Raw genomic sequence first — 27,084 nt, 5'->3', positions numbered from 1 at the left:
TAACAGTTTCATAGTTGCTTTTTTAAAAATAGTAACAAAATGAATTATATAGGTTAAAGTATTTGAAAATACTTTGATGGGAAAATCAAGTAGATGGTATAAATGTTTGTTATAGGTACTATCTGACGATATTCTCTGCTCCTGCGTTGGTAAAAGAGGCTGTACATTCCATAAAGATTTACCTGACAGCCACAGTGAAGTTGCCTCAACATAGAGGTTGGCAATCAATGGCTATCAAGATAGCCCAAGCAGCTTGCTCCTAGTCATTCTAGACTTGCATAATCAAGGAAGTTTTAATCAATCTTGTAGGATGTTTAACACTAGTGTGTTCCCCGCCCCTATCCTTCAACATTTTATAGTTTATTCAACTGTATTTTGTGTGCATAAATGTAAAGATGTCAGATCCCCTGGAACTGGAGTTACAGACAGTTGTGAGCTGCCATGTGGGTGCTGGAAATTGAACCCGGGTCCTCTCAGAAGAGCTGCCAGTGCTCTTAACCGCTGAGCCATCTCTCGAGCCCCATTCTTTAATATTTAACCTGCAGGCAAAAGCCATCTTTCAAAATGATCTCAGGAGCACCCAGAGAAGACCAAGTTCAAGCTCATCATCTGACTTGGCTTCTTATGACCTGGTTTCCCGAGTCGTTCGCTCCGGAAGACCCACCGCTGTCTACCTGCTCTGCCCCCAGCCTCCTGCAGGCTTCCGATGATCTGTCCCTGCCGCGCCATCTCGCCAGGCTGGAGCTCAGCCTGACTCAATACTCACCTTGGCGTCTGCGCCCCCACGGTCTAGGGGATGAAACATTGCATGCCAGCTCTAGGAAGCCTGCTAAAACCAGCCCTCTGCCCTCACTCTTAAATTGGAACCACCCTACGAAGCAATACAGTCAGGGTTACACACAGTGCTGCGCTCGCTCGACTGTGAGACCGCAGCCGCCGCCAAGGACAGGCGGGATCCAGAGGCTGAGCTATCACTCGGGAGCCGGTGCCAGCCGGAGCTTCACAGGGATAGAGGGTGACTTTCGAACCCCCTACTACCAGGGCCTTCCATTGCCACATTGCCCCGCCCGGGGTCCTGCGGGTCTCCCACACCCACCACTCGCGCCTGTGCATCCCGGGTGAGAGGGGCCGATGCGCCGGCGAGCAGGATCCGAGCATGCGCAGTGGACACGCGGCGCGGGCCGCAGTCTCCGGCTCGGAAGCTCGGGCCCGTTCTGCGCAGGCGTAGTCCGCCTCCGGACGCCTCTCCTCCCGCCACGCCTCCTAGCCGTCAAAGGGTCAAGGGTCGCGGGGGCGGGGCCGCAGGGACGCTCCCGGAAGCGCTGAGCGGACGGACCTCGCGAGGCGCGGGGCCGCGCAGCCACGGCTCCGGACGGCCGGACCGTAGGGCCCGGCGTGGCCGCCCATGAGTCGGGGAACCATGCCTCAGCCCGGAGCGTGGCCCGGAGCGAGCTGCGCCCAGACGCCGGCGCGGGAGGGCGGGAAGGTGACGAGCGGCGCGCAGCCCCGGGCCGCGATGCGGTGCCCGGCCGAGCAGTGAGTGCGCGGAGCGGGCGAGGGCGCGGGGCGGGCGAGGGTGCGGGGCAGCCGTGGGCCCCAGCTGCGGCAAGCCACAGGAAGCGAGCTGGACCGAGTTGGAGTACCGACCCCTGTCACACACAGCTGGGTCCCCCCCTTCCCACTTCTCCCACTTTGACAGCTGCCCATCCCTGAAGTTAGAAAAAGCCCTGGGAATTCGGGGGAGAGATCCGAAGCGAGTCTTCGTTAACGACCGACTAACAACTCCCTGTAGCCCTCTCCTCCCACCGAGCTCGGAGGAAGTGAGGTCGCCCCTGACACAGCCACAGAACTGCCTGCCTTGCGACGCCTTTGATCGAGGAAGACCAGACACCCCTTGAAGAGTGTCGCACCTGTTGGACACAGACTTTGGCCACAAGCTAGCCCTGTCCGTTTTACCCGGTCAGAGCCTGGCACGGTGTCGTCGTCCCCCCCTCCCCCGCCCCGGTCCCTCTGCCCGTTGCTTTTTAAACGCACACATACATACAAATCAGTGCGGTTTTCCAGCAGTTCCTTGCTGGCCTAAGTCAGAAGCGTGTGTATTTTGCGTGTTCTGGAGCTGTCTACACGTTGTGGCACAAGTTACATATGCCTTTGGGATTACAAAATTGAAAGCTCAACCAGCCAGTTTGACTGATTTTCTTTTTTTTTTTTTTAATTTTTCTTTTTGATTGGTTTGTTTTATGTGTAGGAGTGTTTTGCCTGCCTGTGTGTCTGTGTACCTCATAAGTGCCTGGTGCCTGAGGAGGCCAGAGGAGGGAGTTGAACCCCAGGGACTGGAGTTACAGATGGTTGTGAGCCACCGTGTGAGTGCTGGGAACCGAACCACTGAGCCATTTCTTCAGCCCTGGACTAATTTTCTATTGACCCGAAATTTAAATTGTAAGGTATGTCTAAATGGTCCTTTAGAGCTCTTTTAATCTGCTAAAAAGGGGTCTTTTGAAGCCTTGTTAATGAAGATGTGATGTAGTAGCTCATTTTCGCAGTGTATTGCCGTGGGCTTTGATTGCTTTAATTTATTGAGCACCCAAATGTGGTAGTAATGATTCGTGTAATGGACAAATGGTTACTGAGGAGGAGGCCTTAACTTTCTCCTGAAGTGGAGCCAGCTAGGCTGGCAATTTAAGAGTTAGTGACATTGGCAGTTAGCTTTGGGATTTGGAGAGCTTTTTGCTCTTTTTTGGGTCAGCATTCTCTAAGCTCCAGGTGTAGTTGCTGCATCTTCTGAGGTTAATGAATCCTGGCTTTTGCATGAAATGCCCTGATTTCTAAATAGGGGCAGTTGTTCTTTATATTGAATTCCATATACAGGTCTGTGTGTGAGTTGGTCTAACCTGTGGCTGCCAAGTTGAGGCGGCATGCGTTAGAGACCTAGCATGCCTCTTGCCTCTGCTTCTGTCCAGGCCCAAGTTGGTTCCCAGCTGCTCCTACTTCCTGCCTTCTTCCAGTTCTGAGCCCTTTCCTAGATGCCTGGCCTGTTAAGTCCTGCCACTCAGCCGTAATTACTCTAGCAGTTTCACATGGCTTGCAAGACACCTGAATGTTTGAGAACCACATTCCCAGAAGTACACATAGGCCTTTGGTAGGTTTTCTGGTGTGGTTCTCATGAACACCTTGGAAAATAGACCTCAGAGGAAGGAGTACTGGTAGTAGTTCTCAAGTTGAAAGCCTTGGTTTGTCATCTTACATTTGAGGAAACAGTTGCAGGTTCTGCAAGCACAGCTTTTGAGGGAGACACAGGTAGGGGATTTCAAGAACAAGTTTCCTGATGCTTGGGTGAGAGCCCCCATCCCTTCTTCCTGACTCCCTTGGCAACACTGGACAGAGGCATGATTTATAAGGATAGCAAACTTTACCACCACCCCTATGATTGTAGTTTGTGGTTTTGTTGGCTTAATTTATTTTTTTTCTTACTGCCTTTAATTAAATTTAATTTAATTAAAGGCCGTGTTGCCTTTAATTATCCCATTCTCCTTTGACTCTTCATCAGGTAGGGAAATGAGGCTAGTGTAACTTAAAAATGTTACTATTTCAACATCACACCACTAGCCTATTTAAACTTTTTGAATCAGCATTATCCGAGTAGTTAATTGGGCTTTTTTTTTTTTTTTTTTTTTTTTTTTTGGTGAGGCTTTCTTAGGGTCATGAATCATAGAAACAATTACATAGTTTGCAGTATGATAGATGCATATATGATAGTTGCAGCTTAATAGTTTGAGTGTTAATTTAGATTAATATTGTGAAGAATGTGCTTTAAAAATCTGTTTTGGAAAGATCTTTCTTTCCATTCAAATCATTGAAAATGTTTGCACCTTAAAATAGAGAACACAGTAAGTAGATAATGATTTGAGATACTGTATGTAGTCTTTTTTTGAAGGAAAATTAATTATGAATACAAATATTAGCCAATCTCCTGCAGCTGAAGGGTATGATGAATGGCTTCAGTGGCACAGGCTGCCCTGATTTCTATCCAGTACACTCACTTCATTTTACAAGGGACAGACTGGGGAAGAGAGACACATGAATGGCATTTATACACTGCTGGCTGAACAAGTCCCAAGATGGCTCACAGGAAAACTTGGGGTCCCTTTAGAAGACCAGATTAATTAGCCTTCTGCAAGCTCCCTGGCTGCTCATGTTACAGTTCTCTTTTGCTCTATCTTCTGCTTATCCTCCATCCTTTCTTGTTTGATTTCTGCTCCATCTGTAGAGTATTCTTAGGCAGTTATATCACAGTTTTTCAAGGATGTAGCCAAACCAGAATTGGCTAAGGAATTCACAGACTTCCCCAAGCACCCTCTTAGTTTACTTGATTATGGAACTGGAGTTGAATCTGGGAGTCATAGTGGGTGGGCTATACATGGAGGTATACCACTAGTCTGTGAAGCCCTATGGAACTGAGGGCAAACTGGGTTTCCACTCTAAGGTATGGATTCCTACAGTGTCTGTAAGTACACCCTGCCCTACAAGTATTAAGCTGTTTTCAGGGATTGCCAAACTCCCTGTTGTGACATATGTTTTCTGCCCTTACCCAGTCTAGCTCTCAGGGAGCCAGGTAAGAGTAGGTTCAGTGATGGGGCAGTAGTGGACCCCCCTCTCTTTTCCTCACCTGAGGGAGAACCTGTACTTACATCAGGAATCCTCCATGCTGTTTCCAAACCTCATTGTTGAAGGCGGCTATGTTTTCCTTACGTAGTTTTGGGAGTCACATGGAGTAGCATGAGCTGGACATGGAAAGTCCACTGCAGAAGTGGGTGGAATTTTGGCCTAGGTACTGGTACTTTCCTGCATTTGCTGTGTTGTTTACCCCTTTCTGCAGTCACTCAACAGTGGAAAAAGGCTATGTTGAGTAGTCTTTACTTTTCCTGTGTCTGTGTGGGAAGACATGTTGGTGTCACACTGGTTGACTGTCTCAGCAGCACTGCCTGAGCCATTAGTCTTCTAGGACAGACCAGGTTATGTATGAACTGCAGGGCTCCAGTTCAGGCCTGAACAGAAATACATACTGTTTTTCTTCTTAGATAACTAGGGTGCCTTGGTGAAACGTTCTTATTGGTGAGTGATTAAGATACTGTTTTGGGGGCTGGAGAAATGGCTAGTGATTAAGAGTACTTGTTGCTGTTGTAGAGGACCTGGTTTAGGTTCCTGGCACCCACACAGTGTGGCTCACAATTATCTGTAACTCCAGTGTCAGGGCATCCAGCACTCTCATTTGGCCTCAGGCACACACATGCATTTCAGGGAAACACTTATACACATAAAATAGTAAAGTTCAAAATAAATACATCTTTTTTTTTCTTATAAAGGAAAACATTTATAATACATCTTTTTAAAACAAAAAATATTTACTTGTAAGCTGTGTGTATAAATTAGAATTGACTGTTGTCATTTCATGTCTTGAATCAGGAATTGAAAATATGGTTTCACAGAGATCTGCTTCACTGAGCTCTGCCTTTAATTTGCTATTTTCTTGGAAATATAATTTTGTCTATACCTGTGAGCATTTACAAACAAGGTTTAGATTGCATTTAATGGTCCATTCCTGTAAGACCAGTACTCTAAAGTGGAGGGGTAGGAGGCTCAGGAGTTCAAAGCCAGCTTTAGCTGTGAGAGAGCCTGTTTCAGCCTCCTCCCATCACACACACACACACACACACCCACCCACCCCTTTAGAATTTGTTGATGTGGAGATGTGTAAGCAGAGTAATAGGTACTAGTTTAATTTAGTGTGCACTGGAGCTTACTCAATTTGGCATATTGCTTTCAGAATAAAATAGTTTGGTTCATGAGAAATTGGGTAAATAGTATTTGATGGAACTTGAAAACAGATCCTTTCAAATAATGCCATGGTGCTAAACTAGGAAGTTTCTAGTTAGGAATTATTATCACTTTGGTTTTAATTGTGTCTGCACAGTTTAAATGTAACTAGCATGTCTGGATATAGAGTCATTTTTGTCTTTACTATTTTATAGCTGTCATGTTTTATGGGAGAGAAGTTTTTGTTGTGGTGACCATCTGAGCCTGTGGGGTTTGTAGCCCCTGTTCTTTCCAGAGTGGACACGTCTTTACCAGTAACAGTTGCCATCCTTTCAGAGCTGTCAGCATTGATGACTTTATCTTAAAAACATCTCTTTTCCTTGCATTGTTTCATTATCTTCCCTTGCCATAAAAAAAAAGACCTCTATCTGTTTCACATTGCCAACTTTAAATATAATTTCCTTTTGTAGTTGTTTTCAGTGTAATATTTTGACTCTTAAAACATCAAGACCATATTTTGTTTTCTAGTGCTGGGGATAAAGCCCCTGAGCTTCAGCCCCAACACAGAGTTTCAATGGAGCCTTGTATTTTATTATTTACTGTTCTAGGGAGTGATCGCCATTACCCTTAGGTGGGTGGATATTTCATCCTGGCTATCACATGTTTTCTTTTCTAACTGTGTTGATCTTCATTCCTTAAAATTGACATTTACCTATTCTACAAGGAAACACAGCTTTGGGATCAATACTAAAGGTCCTCATTACAGCTCACATTTGGTGGTCAAGGAAATTCGCAAATGCTAGTGCAAGGATCTGGGTGAACTGCCTGCCCGGTCACTGAAGAGGTTTGTAGATGCTGTGGGCTCATCAGCAGCTTTGCTCCTCTTGTGAGGACTGTGTCCTGAACCACTGCCTTTTACTGCCACCAACTCCCTTGCCTTTTTGCCTTCCCTTTGCACTCAGCTTTCCTGTTTGCTCTGCTGTTTGTTTCTTTTAGTTCTTCTCCTATTGGCCCTTGTAGGAATTTGTATTTGTCAAATGCTCCTTTGGATTGCCGCCTCTGGGCCCTGGGGTTGTGATTATGTTTTTGGTTATTTTGTAAATTAGGAACAGAGGACCAGAGAGGAGCCAAATGTTCATGCAGGCTAGCCACAGAATTTGCCTGAAATGCAAATATATGAAAGGTGGTTAGAACTTAGCTGGAAGAGGAACCGCAGAACATACAGATCTTACCAGCCTTCTCATTGAAGCTGAGAAAGCTGAGGGCAGGATTGGGGAAGTGTTGTCCAAAGGCAGCTTCTGAGAATTTAAATATATTAAGAAAGTGATTTGTTTCAATGACTGTTTTAGAGAATCAAGATTTCTCTGATAGGTATAATAGTGGGTTTGACAGAAAGATGTTATTACATTTATGAGAAAAGAATGAGAACATGTGGTCATATTTTATTTTTGGCCTTTGATCTGTTGTTCCCATGCATCTGTTGGCTTTTAACTTTGGCATAACCTCTGTGGGTGACATCATGCTTTTTGCTTGAAATGTCACTGGAGCATATGATTCTCACTCTCTTACCATTACACTGCTAACACATATACATACATATACACTAGGAAAAACAAGGATAGGAAACAATCACTGGGCAAATAGTTTATTAGTACTCTCCATATCAGTGGATATATGAAAATTAGCAGTAGCTAACTTTTTTGAGTACTTGTTATTTTAAGTTTTTCTCTCTAGACAACAGTCCTATGAAGTAAATACTCTAGTAACTGCTGTACATAGAGGTAATAAGGGCTGGGGTAAACGGTAGCTAAGCCCTGCTCGTCTGACTTGGGTGCCCATAGCAACTGTTGCTCTCTGTAGAGGGTGGGGCCATGCAGAATGTGTCAGGATGTAGTAGGAAAGAGACTGATGAGGATTCTGAACCTTTTGGAACAAGAACACCTTTAGGAAGACACGGGTGTAAAAGTGCAGAGCACTTGTGGCACTGTTTAGACTGAACTCTGGACAGTACCTAGGAGAATAATCAAGTCCATGTTGGAGGGAAGTGGTGTGTGTGTGTGTGTGTGTGTGTGTATGTATATATACACATATATAACTCATAGATACATGAATAGTCATATATATATATATATATATATATATTATATATATATGATAAATATATGAATGACAAGGTCTTTCTATACTCCATGCTGGCCTTGACTTCAAGATCTCCTGCCACAGCTTCTTGATTTATAAGAACTGAGATTATAAGCATGTGCTACCACATCCACAAGGTGCAGATTTAGACATTTGTTCTCTCACAGTTGGGAAACACTGGATGATTTAATAAGGTTCTTATTAGATTCCCACTGCAGACCATTCTCTAGCACCCTTCTGCATCTGTCTCTCCTGATCTTGCTGTTCTGTCTCACAGTTCTGTCTCCAGGCCTTGCACACAGATAAAGAGATTAGAAGCAGAAGTACCCTACTCATGTATTAGTTCATTCTGTTTGAGCCTGGCACCTCTTCCTTCCTGGATTCCATCCTGTTTGAAGCTCCTCTCTCCAAGTCTGCTGTGAGCATGGGAAATATGGGGAGTTGGAGGTCTGCACACTCCTCATGTGGAATCTCCTGAGTTTTAAGCTCAGTGTGTTGCTGTTCCTTCGGATGGACTTGCTTCTTCTAGTTCCTGAACCTTAGACTTCCTCCTGGCTCACTAGCTTGCCTTGCCTAGCTGCCCCTCCACCAACCTCAGGCTTCCCTGCCTGCACCATTTGCCCCTCTGCTTCCTACTAGTCTTTCATATACGTGTCTTTTACTTTCATCCAAGATAGTTTGTGTTCTGCTCCCCTTATTGTTGTTTTGGGGTTAATAGTATTTTTGAGGTGCTGGGATTAACATTAAAGCTGCAACATGCTGAACGGCTCTAGCCACGCCTCTGAATATTCAAGGAAAGAGAGGCATTTTCAAAGTGGGAGCCCTACTCATTACATTTGTCTAGAATTTCCTCCTTCCTAGTATTAATAGTTCACTGGAAGTGACTGTATTCTTGAAGTTGTTCATTAGTGGCAGCTGTTAAAGCTTGTGGGAACATAGCAGCATCTGGGTGGTTGGTTGATTGCTGGTTAGGGAACAGCAGAAGCCTTGAGGATTTTTGGCTTAGGGGCTTGTAATAATTGATTATCTCTATGTGTTTTTTTTTTTTTTTTCTTTTTTCTTTTTTTTTGAGTAGCTGATGTTAGAATTGCTTGTAACATTGTGAAAATCAACATTCCTGTGTAAATACTTTTATTAGCACGATTTCTGTTCTTGGAACTTCGTGGAATCATTTCAGGAGCGTCACTGGTTAAGGTGCATGCTGGTCGATTTTAGTTTGGATGGCCTTGAAGTCATGTGAAATACAAATGGTCTCATTTAAAGGGAGCAGTTCTGAAGTGGAAGAAAGTGTTGAGGTAGAACATCCCAGGACCCGTATTTTATTACTATGGCATCCTGTGTATGAAAACAGTTAAACTTCTGTGTCATAAGCATTTCATAAGCTTCTGTAAGTTATCACACATTGGGGAATGTCAGTGAACAGAGTTTGAAAATATCTACTTTGGTGTGATTTCAGCGAGGAGGACATGTACCGTGCTGCAGATGAAATAGAAAAGGAGAAAGAATTGCTAATACATGAAAGAGGGATATCAGGTATGTTTGGAATTGCTTTGTTTGTGGATATTTTTTGTTCATAGAAAATCTAGTTAGATTAGTATATCCGCTTTCATGAAATGTGACCTTTATTTCCTAGGAAGTCCTCTCATACATGCAGTCTCCTCCATATGAATTACCCACTTTGCTGAGATAGATTTAGGGAAGACTTTTCCTTGCTTCTGTTGACTCTGCCTTCTCTTTGTTTCTTTCTTTACATCCATAGAACAGTTTGGATGTGAATATATTTTTCATTTTCAGTTGCAAGGTGTTTTGAGAAGTTAGCTATACACATGTCCTTGTCTGAGGAAGGCCATGTGAATCTGACTGACTATAGCACATTGGTGGTGTGCTTGATACCACCAGTCATTTTGTGGCTATCCATAGCCTGGGCTGCTCTGTCAGGCTTGCTCCTGGTGTGGACTTGGTGTTCCTCCTGGCTCCCTGGCCTGTGGTGATCTTCCCAGTAGGGCTACAAGTGAAATGTGTCCTTCCATTGCAGGTAGGATGAGTAGAGACTCCATAGCATGTGTATGGATGTTATTATCTTTCTCACTGCTTGTTACTCACATGTTACCCTTTTTAAGAACTGGCTTCTCTTTCACTTATGGCTAACACAAGCATTAATGCCATTAGGCTACATAAAGTTTTGATGTTTTCTGAGTCTTCCTCCAGAGCTGGTCAGCTCTTCCCTATGTAACAGAGGTGTTTTGTAGGGGTCCTTCCTAGAACTGCATAGGATGCTCAGTCTCCATGACTGTGTTGTGTTGTTCCATATCACTCAGGACACAGAGTGCTGTTTGGGCATCAGGCTCTTCTGTGTCCACCCATTGTTTGCCTACGCTATAGAACCTCCTCTTCTCCTCTTCCACTTTCTGGCCTCTGTTGTAATTGTCTTCTTTCCAGCATTGTTCCCCACACAGGCACCCAAGGCTTTTAATGAGGCTGTGACATGAAGCTTCAGTCTGACAGTGCTCCTTATAGCTCAGTGCTGCTGAGCTCCTGCTCTTCCTCAGTGCCCTGAAGAGCACATCCTCCTCCACCACAGTGCTCAGCCCTAGACCAAGAGTGTTCTCATCTCCTTTGTTGGTGAAGAGAATTCATCTAACTTAGCTTCATAAAGGCTTTCCAGACTGTTACCTCCTGTGCGGCTTTGTAAATAAAGATCCATTGGGTCTTTTCAGTTTATGTTTGTCCTTGGTAGCTTTCATGCAAGTGCAGCAATGTGATAGAAACTATATGCTCCTAAAACTCAGGTTACTTTCTACCAGACCTACTGCAGAAGAATTGTGAGATTCTGATCCTAGTCTGTCTTCTGAGAGTCCCAGCTTCCCAGAAGAGTCCCAGTTTCGTTTCTTACTCTTTGAGGTGTGGTTATTGTATTCATTACTTATGTGATGCATAAGGTCCAAACCTTAGTTATTTGAGTGCCTGCTTACCACTTTGGTTTTTTACTTCCCTTATTTAATTTTTTTTTTTTTTTTTTTTTTTTTGCAATAGAAATAGCCTTCTTCCTGGAAGCAGCAGTGGGAACCTATGTAGTTTACAGTTAGAAGGAGGGTATTGTAGTCAGTGAGCTGATGAGGTCAGGCGCTGCCTCATCCTGTGCCTCCATCTCCTCGTCTAGTCAGCCTTTGGGGACTGCTGCTGTCCTCAGAGATAGTAGCCGAGCAGAATTCAGGTAACATTGTGCTGTAGAGTACTTCATTTCCCCAAGCCTCCCACCTCATACAGACCTCTGATTCAGAACTGGATTAACCTTCTGACTTGGCCTCTTGCCTTTATAAGATCCCTGGGCCAGTCTGACCCTGTGACCTGAGATAGTAGGATTCCCCAGCCTTGCCGAGGGGTAGGAATGAGGACAGCAGAGAGGAAGGCAGGAAGGGAGCCTTCCTGTCTAGAAGCCCTTCCTCTGCTGATAGAGTGCTTTCTCGCCAGGCTAACAACCCCTGTCTGGCATAACTCAGGCCCAGAAAGGGTCCTGAGTGTTCATTGTTCTTCCTGTATGGGGGAGGTGAGTGGAAAGGCAGATACATGGGAGTACTTCCTTATTCTGAGCAGCCTCTTAAAATTATTTCTTGAATTTCAAAGATGAAAGGTCTTTAAGGATTGGTTGTGCAGCAGTGATATTGTGGTCTCTTCACTTCTAGTTTAACCCTGATGTAGTCCACGCAGAAATACATCTGTGTTGTCTGTGATTATTTTTCCCTTTTGTAAAAGGTTGATTTTTCTTTAAGAAATGATTTATGATGGTTTGTTAGATTTTTTTTTTGAATAGGCAGTGTTTATAATCTACTTAAAAAAACAAATTGCTTTCCCTAAACTGTAGTGAGGCTTTGATGCTCCTCGGTCATTCTGGCTTCTGCTGTACACTAGCTTTTATATGCTTGTGGTCTCTTCTCCTCCTGTAGAAGTCCAGTCAGGGCAAGATCTTTGTCTTAGTTATCTTTATGTTCCCAATTCTGGCACAGTGCATTATACAGTTAGAACTTCAGTGAATATATGTAGAATTGAATGAAACACTTATTTCATGTACAATATAGGCAGGCTTTCTGTATTCTGGAGTACTTCTAGGTTCACTTCCTAGAATAATTGTTAATATCTATATCCTTAACAGTTTTAAAAAAGAAACCAAGATGAACCCAACAGTTTGCCTCTTTTCCTTTTGGAATAACAAACTGTCATAACAAACATGCACATAGTTATAGGTGCATATCAGGAAATCAAACCTCATCTGTTAAATCAGGAAAATCTTACTTAAAGCCCCAGATTTAATCCTCAGTAATTACACACACACACACACACACACACACACACACACACACACACACACACACGAAGGGTGTTGGAAGAGAAGAGAATCTAAAGGCATTAAAAAAGAAAAAGAAGCTGGTAACATTTGTTTGACCCTGAGGTGTATGAATTTTGGGGGACATCAAAGGAAGTCTGTGGATTAGCCAACAATGAGAGGTGTGTTACTTTTTGGCTTATTAGCAAACTATGTCTTTTAGATAAATACAAATGTAATTTTTTGTCAAGTATTACCTCTGCCTAATAGATATGAAAAGTTACAGATGATAGAAGTACTTTCTCATGGTTCATGTGCTTGCTTTTAATTATAAAAGTGTTCATAGATACCTGTGGGTCAGATGAGCTGGGAAGCTCCTGCAGCTCTCTGAGCATGCAAAGAAGGGCTGCCACCAGATTAACTGCTGTGTGGAGAATGATCCAGAGGGTGTGGTGACAAGGGGGACCCACTGAGAGACCACTCTGGTTACCAGAGGTGGTGTGGTGGCCTGAACTAGATGTGTGGGCAGTAGTAGGATTCAGGAACTTTTAAACCAGAGAAAGAAAGGGCTCTCCTTCTTCCCCAAGTAAAGCAGTACCGTTATTTATTTCCATTACTCTGTGGTTCATTACTTGTTTTGTTTTATTGTTGCCATTTTTATTCTTCAACAGAACTCAGGTTAAGTGTGGCTCCTGAAATGGATATTATGGACTACTGCAAGAAAGAATGGAGGGGAAATACTCAGAAAGCCACATGTATGAAAAAGGTACAGCCAAGGCTCTCCATTTGTCATAAGTTACATATCATACTATGTTTTTAGACATGGGTTAAGACAATTGCTATAATAAGACAATGCTGTAAATATTGGAGTTCTAATTTTAGAGATGAGGAAATAGACGGCAAAGATAAGGACTTGTTTGTAGTCATAATATTAATATAGAAGCAACATCAGTTCTTTAGTAACTTAATTTCTTTGAATAACACATAGCAGGGCTATTGAGAATTAAGTCAATGGTGGTTCTCTCTGAGACATTTGGGGGTGCCCTTCTTAACCTGGTGTTGTAAAACCCCAAGGATAGGCAGGGTGATTCTGCACCTCCTGTGTTTGGACACATGCTGTCTAAATCCTAGGGTTATAATTCTGTACTCTCTATGCAGAGGGATCTTGAACCTTTCCTTCATTTAAGGTGTACTAAGAGCTACCTGAATTCACTTAGTTTCATTGCATATGCTGGCAACACTAATTCAGTCTCCAAGAGTCTGGAATGGTGGTGAAACTGCAGCACACCATACTGGTTCTACCTACAGAGTGCATCCCCATCCAGCAGCACTCCTTATTGGGAGGGTAAACCATGTGAAACTGCTGCTATAAGACCATTCTTGAGCTACATAGCTGGCAGTGTCAGACTTCTACCTAGTACTTAAGGTTGTGACTTTCAGTTACTTTTTTTTTCTTGGATTATTTACACTTTGAATTTGAATATACTTCTTGTGCTCTAGAAATACTGACCAATCTTTTTTATTTTTATTATTTATTTTCATATGTATGGGTGTTTTGCTACCATGTATGTCTATACCATGTGTGTGTGGTGTTTGCAGAGGCCAGAGAGTACATTGGATCCCCTGGGACTGGAGTTAACCGATGATTGTGGGCTGCCACATGGTGCTTAGAATTGAACCCAGGTCCTCTGGAAGAGCAGCCAGCACTCTTCACCACTGAGCTATTTCTCCAGCCCATATTTCATAAAATCAAATTTGGTAGAGACATAGTCTGTAGTTTCTTTTTTGCTTGGGGTTTTAAAGTTTTCAAAATTCAGTTAGTTTCCCTTATAGCTTGTCTTTTTTGTTGTTGTTTTGTCTTTTAAAGAAAATATTAACTCATCTTTTAGGGTTCACCTCAGGTACCTTGAAAATCTGAGAGAAAATGCCAGCTGCAGCCCTGTTTCTTGTAAATCTATGTCCTAGACCCTTGTATGTGAACTCAGTCACAAAATACCTGCCAAAGGTGAAAGACTTACCCTTCAGAAGCCTTCTGCTGACCGTGTAATCAGCTACTCAGAGTTTCCAGCCTGTCTCCCAGAAAGCTGAGTTGAACCATGAGTCTATTTTCTTACCTGCCCCAGAAATTCCTTCACTGACTAGTAATTTTACTCTCTTGTCTCAGTCTCTTCCAAAGATCTGTTTTAACAGTTGGCATATTAAAGTTCAATACTGAAGACATTCAGGTTACCCATATATATCATATTTTAGAACTTAGGGGAACATCATTCCTGTCTGGGATTGGTTTCAGAGAAAGATGTGACCAGTCAGTAATCAAATCAAAGCATCCATTTAGAGGTACAGCTCTGAGAGCTGTGGTGGAAGCTGGCTCACGTCATTGCTTGTTAACTTTGAGTCTTGATTTTATGTTAGTCCTTATTTGCTTAATTACCTGTGTTTGGTTTCAGATGAGTTAGGTTCATCTCTGAAGTAGTAGATACACTCCATGTACAATTACAGACCTGGAAAGTTCTAATGGAGCTGAAATTTTTGTATCCCCCAGTGATGTAGCTGTGGGGTGTCAGATTGTAGTATATAACTGCAGAGTTTGTCCTGATGTTATTTTAAGCAAACCTGGACTTCGGGTCATGTAGTCACAGCATTTGTTAGCTGACTGTGTCACTCTGCTGTGTAGAGCAGTGAGTGTGCTGTGTTATAACAGCAGCAACTTTATAAACATACCATGTTCACTGTATTTCTTGATTGTATTGCTGTCTCATACTTGACTTAATCCCTTTAAATAGTGGCTTGTTAGCACAATTACCCTGCTAATACTCAGTGGGAGCCTGTGTAACCCAGGTATGTAGTAGGATATACCAGCTAGGTTTGTGCAAGTGCACTCTGATGTGTCTGTCCACAGTGATGACATTGCCTAGTGACTTATTCTCAGAATGTATTACCTAAGTGACATGTGCCTGTATGTACACACACACACACACACACACACACACACACACACACACACACACACACACTGAAAACTCAGGATTCTCTATATTTTTAAAGCTGGAGATAGAAATACTGCACGCTCCACCCCCCTTTTCCGGTTCTCTTTATTAAAGCATTTGGAATTAATTAACCAGTGAGTGGCGAGTGCTCCCTCAGTTGCTTAGGAAGGGGCTTTGAGGGTGGCTAGTGCTGGGCGATTAGGTTGTTTTGTATGTCTGGTCTGTCGCATTTGTTCTCAACCTGTGGGTTGTGACCCCCACAGGGGTCACATATCAGGTGTCCTGCATATCAGATTTTTACATTATAATTCATAAAAGTAGCAAAATTATAGCTATGAAGTAGCAACAAAATAATGTTATGGTGGGGGTGGTCACCACAACATGGAGGAACTGCATTAAAGGGTCACAGCATTAGGAAGGTTGAGAACCACTGTTATAGATGCTGAGATTTCATAAAGCATCAATACTTTATAATAAATGGAATTATAGTCAGAGATTGGAATGTCTTACAAAGACTGGGCTGTTCTTGTTTCCCACTTCTTTGGTTTAGGACAGTTTCTGTAGGGGTGGAACTTTTCTTGCTCTCTCAAGCCAGTAACCACCTTCTGAACTTTTTGATGTTTTCTCCAAAGGGCTATGAGGAAGTTTCTCAGAAATTCACATCTATAAGGCGAGTACGTGGTGATAATTATTGTGCACTGAGGGCCACGCTGTTCCAGGCCATGAGCCAACTGGCGGAGCTGCCCCTCTGGCTTCGGGACCCAGAGCTCATGCTGGTATGTGTTTCAGGGAGTTCTTGTGACAAGACATCTCTTCTGCTTACGCTGCTTGATGGTGTTATATGCAGCATGATTTCAGTGTATGAATTTGTTCAATTTTGCATGTCTAAGGTGATTTTATATATTAAAAAAATGACTAGAAATAACCAGTGTTTTCCAGAAGAAAAAATGTTAAACTTAATACAAACAAGCTAAATTAAAGACCAGATGTTTAGAATTCATAAAAAACACATAGAAACAACTTGACTTTATTTTAGTATTTCTGTGAAATAGGTTGTATAATTTATTATCGGGGTCCAGCCAGGGTTCTAGGTACAGTTCAAAAATGAATACTATTTCCATAATGAGTTGTTAGTGTTAACACGGAGAGGCATTTCCTGGCCCTGGCTGTCTTTGGTGCTTTAAGTCTGCCACCTGGTAGAGAGTCCTTGGGATCTATGCCTCCAGGTGTCCCAGAACAAAGAAAGTCACATGCTGACATTTTGTGTAATGGATTATAAAAGGAAATTTTGTAAATCCTGGCATTGGTTAACAAGGCTTTGCTGTTTTTTATTTACACATGAGATGAAGGGCTTTTTGGAGTGTTCGGGTGGACAAAGCTTTAACTCTGTAGCCCAGGCTGGCTTCGAACTTGTGGTAATCCTTCTGCTTCAATCATCTGTGTTCTGGTGTTATAGTGTTAGTCAGTATGCCTGGCTGATAAAAACGTGGCAACAATGTTGCTTCTGTGTGGTCTAACACTTACCAATAAGGATTTCCTAGAGTAACAGTTAAAGTGCCAGTTGCACTAATCTGTAGTAAGTGTAGTGAATGAGTGAATGTGTGCTGACTAACCTGTCCCTGTTACACTTGGGCTTTTCACACAGGAATGGATTGTGTGCTTTCAACACAACCAGTAAATGGAATGAATGTGGGTCACTATAGGCTTAAATAACACGTTAGTATTCAGACATCTGTATCGTCCTATCCTTGGGGTTCTGACAGGATACACCCTCAGCTGCAGCCACTAAGAGCACCACCTGTGCACATTCACTATGTTCCCTTTTAAAAGGGGCCTGCCCACCTCCCATCCCTTTGCCTCTCTCCCTGTCTGTCTGTTCTTCCTTCCCTCCCTCCCTCCTTCCCCCCACCTCCCAGTCTCTAGAGGCCAGTTTTCCCCCTTCCCTTTCTTCCCTCTCTCCTTTTTATGATCCCTTTCCCTAATGATTCCCCCTTCCCCCTTCCCAACCCTGTTGCCTGGCATCTTTTTCTTGCACTGCTTTTCTTAAATTATAACACTTTACATTTGTGGGGCATTTTTAGAATTCCGGGCTTATTTGACATTGAATTTAAATTTTTATACTTTTTAAGAGCTTTTGATGCATATAATGTCCTAAATTCCACATTTGAAACAGGTCAGGTAAGCAAGGTGGGATGGTGCATGCCTGTAATCCAGCACTTTTGATGCTGAGGCAAAAGGATTGGGACTTTTTAGGCCAGCCTGGGCTATATAGTGCAGACTTTTCTCTAGACCTGGCTCCCCCTACCCCCAAAAGGGTGAATTGATAGGCTGCATTTGATATTGATCAGAATTGAAATGTGTGCCTTGTAGGAGTGATGTGGCTGTCATGTGGTTTTCCTTGTTAATTGGAATAATGTACAAGCAGCTGTTAAATTCCCAGTGGCTTTGTGTGGTTTCCTCTGTCAGCACAGCATCACAAGTTTGCCTTTCTGAGGGCACAGTCACTGCAGAATCAGTGTTCACATTGATTGGAGTTTGGTTCTGCTCAGTCTCTGATGAAGAAGTAATTTTTTCGTTCTCCTGTCCTCAGAAACTTAATGTGGTTTTGACCTTTCTTGATAGTTTGTTATTCCTAAGACTTGAGTGAAATGCTGGCGTTAGCTCTGTAGTGTGCTAGGAGGGAGGTGGGTAGATGTACAGGTGTGTGGTTTTGCTGGAGACTGATGGAGTGGGCAAGTGTGCAGCTGTCTGCTGCAGTTTGCAGACTGTGTGACCCTCATCACAATGCCAGGACATCCAGAGGAGACAGCTAGGCTCAGCAGTCCTCACTTGAAAATGACTCTGTGGAAGGGACCGTCCATTCTGCTCAGTTTCTCTGACCTTGCTTGCTGCTTTCCTGCTTAGGAGTTGAGCTGTGTCCTCCTTGCTCCCTTACACACAGCTGCCCCTTTTCTCTCATCTCTGCCTAGGTGTTCTGTTTGAGGTTCTCATTTCTGTCCAGAACCCAACCTGCCTGACTGCAGGAAGACTCTCTGACTCCAGCCCCAACCTGGACATGGCTGGCCAAAGCTTTGTAGTTTTTAAGTGTACTGTATTTTTAAAGATCTCTGAACGGGCAAGACTGTGACAGCATTTGCTAGAAAAAGACACTAAAGCTCTTTGTGATTTCATTTTGTGATGATACTTTTGATACAATAAATAAGTCCAACTTCATTGTTCTTTCCTAATGGTTCCTTAGAAGTGTGTGTGTGTGTGTGCGCGCGCGCATGTGCGCTCACTGTTCCCGTGCACACACGTGCTAGTGCTCCTCCCTCTGCATGGTGAATGGTGTGTGGAGGTCAGAGAGGACAGCTTTGTAGAGTTTGTTCACCTTCTATATTTTTGTGGGTCCCTGAGATTGGACTCAGGGCAGCAGGTTTACATGGCCACTGCTTTCTCCCCACTGAGCTGTCTTGTGGCCCTCTAACATACTAGTTTCTTTTCTGTGTTTTACTTTTTGGACTTTTCTCCCAGATTCCCACATCTGGGAAGTGTGCACCCTGGACCTGGTTAATCCCTTATCAACATATTGACTAGTGCGTGAGTGAAATGAGGAAATTAACCGGTTTCTCCCAAAAGTTACTGAGTTGACTGGTATACCTGCTTTCTAGATAACTGTCCAGTATTTCAGTACTCTGGGACACCATTTATCTTCTTTACCATCCTATACATCTTTGGGACAGGTATTTTTTGTTCTATTGGGTTCTTGGAGCCAGGTTGTAATTTCACTTTGTTGCCACTTGAGGGCATGGTAGATTCTGGTGATGAATCTGAGACTAAATTGAGAAACTGCCTGTCCATGTTGCAAGAATGTGTAGGCAGACTGGGCCTGTCGCAGCTGTAGGTGAGTGGTCATTTATCATGATAAGGTGACAGTGACTACATGACTTTCCCCCTTGAGTCATGCAGAGCACCATTACTGTGCTGCTGACTTTTATAGACAAAACCATCCTAGTTGCATGTGATTGTCACAGACAATGGAAGAGTCCCTGGGTCTTAGGTCCCAGGGGAACTGAACACATCTCATTCTAAGCTGTGTATTACTGTTAAACAAGTTCAGCATAGGACATCAGGGATGTGACTTTTTTTTTTAAACTCCAGGGGTGAAATCTCTATAAAATTTTAATTACGCGTGAGCGCGCATACACCTTTCCTGTTGAGCCATGTCACTGGACCATAGAGATGAAATCTTAGCAGTGCAATGACATGCCCATACCCAGCACAAGTCTATGGTTTTTATCCTGACACACCCAGGACTGTTGGGAAGGTATACTTTCCCATGCTGTCATCGATCAAACTGTGGCTTTCACATTTCAGAGTCTGTTGCTGGGCAGGGACAAGTAAAATAGTCCATGGAACAAGAGCAAACAGTGAGGACCATAATAGTGACTTGTCCTTCTGTCAGTAGTAAGGAAGGTACAGCTCCCTTACCTTCCTATTGCTGCTGAGTCCTGCTGATCTTTTCCATCTTATGATGTTTATTAAATATGTGTATTAATGTTGCTTAACAGACAGGTCTTATGTTTTTAGTGGGTTGTTTTTAAGTGCCAGATGTTAGGTTTTGCTGTCTTTTCAGGAAAGGAGCAGGCTTTGACTTGATCATGGGCCGTCTGTGCCTACAATCATCTAGTTTAGTACTAATGAGTGGTGAGGCTGCCAGTGTGACCAGAGCCAAGGTGGTTGCTGTGAAGACCCAGTGTGGGTACTTCCTTAGCTTAACCTCATGTTTGCGTGTTACGTCCCTGCCTGTGGTTGGTGCCCTGCAGGCTGGACTCCTGTGGATCTGAACCAAAGGCACTCAATCTAGCAGCTGTCTGTGTGGCAATACTTTCTGAATTTGTGACTTCCGGGTTCAGATTCTCCATCCTGAACCCATATGATAACTGCAGGAATTAGTTCTGGAAACTAAGGTAGGTTTTGTGTAAAGGCTTTGTGGTGTCTCCCTTTTAGGTTGTGTCATAGATACCTTGCAATGTTGACACCTCTTTATCTCTGTTTCTTGATATTCCAGTTACCAGAAAAGCTGATAAACAAGTATAGCTGGATCAAGCAATGGAAACTTGGACTGAAGTTTGATGGGAAGAGTGAGGACCTGGTTGAAAAAATTAAGGAGTCCCTTGCCCTACTGAGGAAGAAGGTTTGACCTGTGTAACTTTCTGTCTGATCGGTGCAAAGCTTTCCCTTTCATTCCCCCAGCAGATGCAATGCCTCTAGGATTGTTTCTTTATTCATAGTTTTTAAGTTTATAAAGAAAGAAAGTTCATGGCTCTTGGTTGTCTGTCAAAGCCAGAATTTTCTGGTTTCAGACAAAATAAATTTGGGCTGGGGAAATTGTGTAGTTAGTAAAATGCATGACCAGGAACTAAGTTTGATCCCCCAGAACTCATGGAAAAATGCCTGGTAGGGTGCCCATCATTGGAGAGCAGGCCACAGGAGGATCTCTGAAGCTCACTGACCATCTATCTATCCAGGCTAGTCTAATTGATCAGTGAGAGCCCCTAATCTCCTCATACATGCATGCACATTTATGTACACTGACACATGTGCACACATACACATGCATGCACATTGAAAAGGAAAACTTTAAAAGGACATAAATTCTTCCCATAAAGTCTTTGGTAAAACGGAAAAAACCAACATTCTGTATTCTTGGAGGTGATGCTGTGTATGAGTATCTCAGATAATACTTAGTTTTTTTCAGAAGAAACCTTAATAAAATTTTTATTCTGTCACTTATACACTTCATGGTTATCATTTAGCCATATTTCCTTTTTAATGATTTATTTTGAGTGTGTGCGTCCGTGTTTGTGCATATGGGTACCCATGGAGGCCAGAAGTGGGTGTTGGGTTCCTGGAGCTGAGGTTAGAGGTGGTCGTGAGCACCAACATGGCATCTTTAGCAAGAGAAGCATGTGCTCTTAGCTGTGAGCTGTCTCTCCAGCCCTTTAGCCTACATTCATGTTCTCAGAGACCACTGTGTGTGTGAGGTTCCTTCCATTCATTCGTAGATTTGAAGTCTGCCCATATGTGTTAAAAATTCTTCCTCAGTGAGTAGATATAGTAACTTGTCTTTGGAAACCACCCTAAAATTGTCTAAACTTGGTCTGGTGTCTGTAGTTCTGCCTTTCTGTGGTCAAGTGCACTGTAAGAGCACAGTTATTTTCCTTGCCTGTTGGAGTGCAGCATGGAGTGTTTAGGGGCCAGAAGCCTGCATCTACCCAGCCGTCGGCTAATGGAGTGGTGAATGTAGGCTGTAGCTCTGTGAGAGAGGGACTGGTGACTTTGTCAGCTTAGCTATATAGATTGCAATTTCTTCTTCATATTTTTTAGGGTCTGATGGAACTGTTAGTTTTGTTTTATTATATATGTCGACTGTAATTAGACTTTCCTTTGAGGGAATGTGTATGTGATACCAATTTACAATAACATTAAATTTGGTCATTAATAATCTGTGCCAACACCAGGTGTTGGTGGCGCATGCCTTTAATTCCCAGCACTTGGGAGGCAGAGGAAGGTGGATCACTGTGAGTTCAAGGCCAGCCTGGTCTACAGAGCAAGTTCAGGGACAGCCAGGGCTACACAGAGAAACCCTGTCTTGAAAAACCAAAAAAAAAAAAAAAAAAAGATTGGAGAGAGTTATGAATAGCTATGATTATTAAATTTTCTCTCAGGTTTAAAATCTGGATTGGTGTTTCATGTTTGAAAGCAATGCTAATTAATGTTATTCATAAGGACTGATTATATATAGTGACATCTTTTTTTCATGGTAACTTAGCAGTACACATATTTACCATGTTTTCTTATTCATTAAAGAGTTTTCTTATCTGAAAACCTTTATTTTTAATTAGGAGTCAAGACTTTCTGATTGGATTTATTCATTAGAAACTCACACATAATTTTAAGACATTGTAGGGGTAGGTTCAGTAAACCAGTATTCAGGAGGTCCCACAGTCTCCCTTGGCAGTCTTCTGTTTTGGAGGCTTGCAGGTATTTCTGGGGGTAACTTTCTAAAACTTCTTCCAGGTGTAGCAGGCATAGCTGTGCTTTGTAGCTTTCACACGTTTTCTGTCAGGCATTGTTTGTTGGTGTTGCTCTCGTTGCTTGGGAAGTTAGCGAGTCAACATTTCCACCTCATAGCCCTGTGCTTCTTCCCCTTACTGTGTTGTGGCTTGTGTTTCACATTGGCCAGGGGAGAAGCTAACTTAGGGGCTCATGCAGTCTGAAGAATCCCATTGTGTGAGGTGAGAACTTGAAGCTATTCACATTGACATGTGTCTTACGGTCCCCTACTTATGAAAATCAACTCGTACTCATGTTGCAGAAGTATGGCAAGGATTTTCAGAACACCAATTGTAACTGTGACAACTTTTCTTATTGTAGTGGGCAAGCCTGGCTGAAATGAAAACTGCTGAGGCAAGGCAGATAGCTTGCGATGAACTGTTCACCAATGAAGAGGAGGAGTACAGCCTCTATGAAGCTGTAAAATTTCTAATGTTAAACAGAGCCATCGAACTCTATGATGATAAAGAGAAAGGAAAGGAAGTCCCATTTTTTTCTGTGCTCTTGTTTGCTCGAGACACATCAAACGACCCTGGACAGCTACTGAGGAACCACCTAAACCAGGTGGGACACACTGGTGGCCTTGAACAGGTGAGTTGTGCCTTTGAGGGTATTTCATCTCTGTGTTAGCCATCAAATGGGCTCTCACAGTTTGTAGGGCAGTTCAGAAGCAGCTTCTCTAGGTGCTTCTGATCCAGCATCTCATGAACCTGTCGTCATGCCATTTAAGGCTACAGTCTTGATTGGGGCAGGATGATTTACTTGCATGTCTTACATGCATGACTTTTGGCAGGAAACCTCAGTTCTTCATTAGTAGTCAGAAGGAGGATTCAGTTCCTCACTGCACAGGCCCTTCTCTGTAGGGCTGCTCTTGGTGTGGAAGATGCACACTCCACATATTCCACAATCTTTTTGTCAGGAGATAGTCACTAAATACATTCCTTTCTCAAGAGGAGGGAAATGAAGTTCTCCCTATTTAAGGGAGGTATGCCCAAGGACTTGTGAACACAATTTGTTAGTCCCTGTGCTTATGCGGTCCCAGGATTGCTTTTGCAAAATAATGGATAATGTTATTTCTCCTGCCTCTCTGGGAAGCTAAAATGTTCTATAAAGCACTAGGTAGAACCATTTGATTAATCTTGGCTGCTGTAGCCCATAGCGCCTAGCCTCTCTCAAGTCCAGTCTTTCATAGAGGCTAAATTTAGAGTACCTAGTGCAGTAGTGTCACCTAAGAGAAATACACACACACACACACACACACACACACACACACACACAGAGAGAGAGAGAGAGAGAGAGAGAGAGAGAGAGAGAGAGAGAGAGAGAGAGAGAGTCCATAAATATTCACAGCAATTAGAAAAAACTACCCAAATACTCATCAAAATGATGAATGAGTAAAATATGAAATTGCCATACTATGTCATAATGCCTGATAATAAAAAGGAATGAAGAACCAATACATTCTAAAACACTTAAGACATTATGCTAAGTCAAAAAGCCAGTCACAAAATTCCACATAGTATATGATTTCCATTACTAAGAATGTCCAGAATAGGCAGATCTACAGCCAGAAAGAAGATTAAGACTATGTAAGGTTGGAGGAAAGGAAGCCTGATGCTACTGGGCTTTGGGTTTCTTTATGGAGTTTCAACACAGTTGAAGATTAGACTATCCTGGTGATTATAATGCTTTAAAAGGAAGAATTAATGGTGCTTAAGTTATATTTCAAAAGGAGCAATTGTTAAAAGAGGATTCACCATTGTAGCAGAGCTTATTGAGTCTTTGAAAGGACTAACTTCAGTCTAGCATGTGGACCAAATCCTACTAGATTTTTTGCCACAAGGTCTATGCTACAGTTCAGGAGACATAAGCAGCCTACATTCTGAGTACAAACAGTTATTTTAAGTAATCATAAATATTTCTGGCCTAGCAGTCAGTAACCACCAGTCTTTTGTTCTCTTTTACTCCTTAAGCAAAACAACAGAATAGGTTTCATAGATTTCTACCTGCCAGAAAGACTCAGAGAAACCCACTTGGCTCTCTATTCCTTGAAGTATCTGAACTGGTACTTGGGCTTTTTCAGATAAGCTAGACACAAGAGTCCAAGTAGAAAGGCAGCAGGTTAGATTCAGAGCCTTAATGTTACTTTAGTGTTTAGCTAGTCTCTCTCTCTCTCTCTCTCTCTCTCTCTCTCTCTCTCTCTCTCTCTCTCTCTCTCTCTCTCTCTCACACACACACACACACACACACACACACACACACACACACTGAGTAGCTCAGTGCCAGAACACTTACATAGCATACATGAGGCCCTGACTTTATCCCTAGCATCGCCTAAAGAAGAAAGACAAGCACCTGCACCATTTTATATTCCCAGCAGCAGTCTATCAGTGTCCCATCTTTCCTTGTCTTTTAAAAATTGAGATGAAGTTCAGAGAACATAAATTAAAGTCTGTGATTAATTGACAGTACATTTTCAGTCCCCATATGTTTTTACCACTCCAATGAAAAGGCTATGTTCATGGAGCAGTCACTCATCTGTCTTTTTGATTATATACATTCTCATGGGTATGAAGTACTGTCTCATTATGGCTTTGGTTTGCTTTTCTCTACAGGTTTATGATTTAATATGGTCATTGAGTATTCATTTATCTTTGGAGCATTGTCTTCCGAGTCCTTTTGATTAAGTTTTAAACAGGTGTTTTATTAATGGTTGCTATGGGAGCATCTTTATATGTTCCAGTGGAAGTCCCTTACCAGATGCACACTCAGTTCTTCATTGCCCTTCCCCTTGACTGGGTCCAAAGGGGAGGAGAAAGGTGACCTCTAAGCCACTGCTGCTCATTGTCTGGGATAATGGATGCAGCATGGTGTTAGGCCCCATCTTTCCCTGTGGCTCCCCTCAGAGCACTCATTTGCTTTTCCTTCTCAGGTTGAAATGTTCCTTCTTGCCTATGCTGTTCGCCACACCATCCAGGTGTACCGGTTGTCCAAGTACAACACTGAGGAGTTCCTCACTGTCTATCCTACTGACGCCCCCAAGGACTGGCCAGTGGTGACCCTCATAGCTGAGGATGATCGACACTATAACATCCCTGTCAGAGTGTGTGAGGAGACAAGTCTGTGAGGACACATGTTGAAAGCCATGTGAGGTGGCGCAGGTGCACATGCAGCGCCTCCTCCTGGGGCCCTTAGGTCTGCAGGTCTCCAAGGACAATCTGGGAGAACTTTGGGGCTGCTGGAGCCAAGCTGGACTGCGATGTTCTGAAGACTAGCTGTTGATAATGAGAAGTAGCCAAGTCTTCACTCATGATCTGTTACACAGTGTATTTCACTGGGGGCTTCAGCATGTATCTGTGGAAGGTACAAACTATGTCTCCATAAGGCAGATGCTTTTGTGTCAGAGGACACTGTTTGGAAAGGAATATGTCCAATAACAGTTCTGATGGTAAACTGCTGTTACTTTTTAAGACAGTAGTTTTGGTTTTGATGTTTTTTCTTTTGGGGGGATGGTGGTGATGGGTCTCATTAGTGGTCTTCCTGTGAGATACACGTAAGTGGTGATGTCCTGGAATGAATAGTTACATTATCTTTTGATAGCTTCATCTGCTTTTGGAGGGATTGGCAGTGAATTTATATGCCAGTTAATACTATTTTAAGTAGATTGTCTCTTAGAAGATTAAGAATTGGGTCCCAGAGTAGATTTTTTGAAGCTTGGAAGGGATACAGGAGAGAACGGGGAGGAGTATAGACACTGATTTCTGAGCCTCGGTACCCTGCATTGAGAGAACCTGTTCTCAGAAGGTCCAATGGCTATGATTCCACAGTCAGAACTGAGTTTGTTTCCACCTCTCTAGAGTTTGTTTCCACCTCTCTATAGAGGTGAAACCAAACTGTCACCTAAGTTGACACAGGGCTGGGCTGGCTGCTGGGCCTCCTTTGCCCCTTTCATGCTGTTGAAGATCTCATGAACCGCCAAACCCATGTAACTCATCCTGTGACAGGATGAGAGACAGCCAACTATCTGGGATGCCTGATAAGCTACTCAAAGCAGAAGCACAAGGTAAGCAATGTAAAAGTAGTTGGAGCTGCTTGGGCAGCTAGAAGGAGGCAGCTGTGCTGGCAACAATAGGTCTGTCTTCATGGTGTGAGCCATGGTCTTGACTTGGGCAGGGGTGAGTGGGAGAGGGCTAAGCATGGGTTACCTTAGGACCTTCATCACTCGAGGTCCATAGCCCATGGTCTTTGTTCATGGGGACCAGACATATCCCTATTTAGGATTCCATCTGTAGCACCCAAATCAGTTCAACATTTGTTGGTGGTGTTATCCTGATACATTGAACTTAAGATAATTAAAACCCTTAATTTGATCCAGTTTCATATAAGCAACTTGTTTTGGGAGATAGGCCAACCCTTTAAAATATAAATTGTCATTTCATTAAAAATTAAGTCTTAAAAATTGTCTGAGGTAAGAAAACTCAGGATATACAAACCAATCAGACCCTTGATGTGGCATTTCTTTCATTGCCTCATGGTAAAATCACTACATTTTGTTAACTGATGATTGGTTAGAGTGCTGGCATCAAATGCTGTTCTGAATGTGTGTGACTATGTTAGAGAGGCTCTGTGTTTTCACTGTGAAATGCTATGGTACCCTTGAGTGAGAAGGTACCTAGCAGCCAAGTTAAAATAATAATAGTGGCTTACTGTTGACTTGCACACTTT

The 27,084-nt window shown here is 43.0% G+C and overlaps 1 protein-coding gene across 7 annotated transcripts; it reads left to right on the top strand.

Moving 5' to 3' along the window:
• The first annotated feature begins 1,304 nt into the window (after window positions 1-1,304).
• Window positions 1,305-27,066, top strand: Otulin (OTU deubiquitinase with linear linkage specificity). 7 transcript variants are annotated; one of them, XM_027400053.2, is made up of 8 exons: window positions 1,398-1,536; window positions 1,700-1,959; window positions 9,410-9,486; window positions 12,946-13,040; window positions 15,894-16,037; window positions 20,312-20,437; window positions 22,681-22,950; window positions 25,292-27,066. In XM_027400053.2, exons 3-8 carry the CDS (start codon window positions 9,420-9,422, stop codon window positions 25,484-25,486), a joined length of 897 nt encoding a protein of 298 aa, XP_027255854.1. In that variant the 5' UTR covers window positions 1,398-1,536; window positions 1,700-1,959; window positions 9,410-9,419; the 3' UTR covers window positions 25,487-27,066. The 7 variants fall into 7 exon arrangements, with proteins under 7 accessions (XP_027255852.1, XP_027255857.1, XP_027255851.1 ...); XM_035440627.1 differs by having other exon boundaries at window positions 1,412-1,536; window positions 1,793-1,959; XM_027400050.2 differs by lacking the exon at window positions 1,700-1,959 and having other exon boundaries at window positions 1,308-1,536.
• The last annotated feature ends 18 nt before the right edge of the window (window positions 27,067-27,084 follow it).

The sequence above is a fragment of the Cricetulus griseus genome, chromosome 2, assembly GCF_003668045.3.
Source record: "Cricetulus griseus strain 17A/GY chromosome 2, alternate assembly CriGri-PICRH-1.0, whole genome shotgun sequence".
NCBI classification, from domain to species: domain Eukaryota; kingdom Metazoa; phylum Chordata; class Mammalia; order Rodentia; family Cricetidae; genus Cricetulus; species Cricetulus griseus.
The sequence above is the reverse complement of the archived record's forward strand: the minus strand, read 5'-3'. Positions and strand labels throughout refer to the sequence as shown.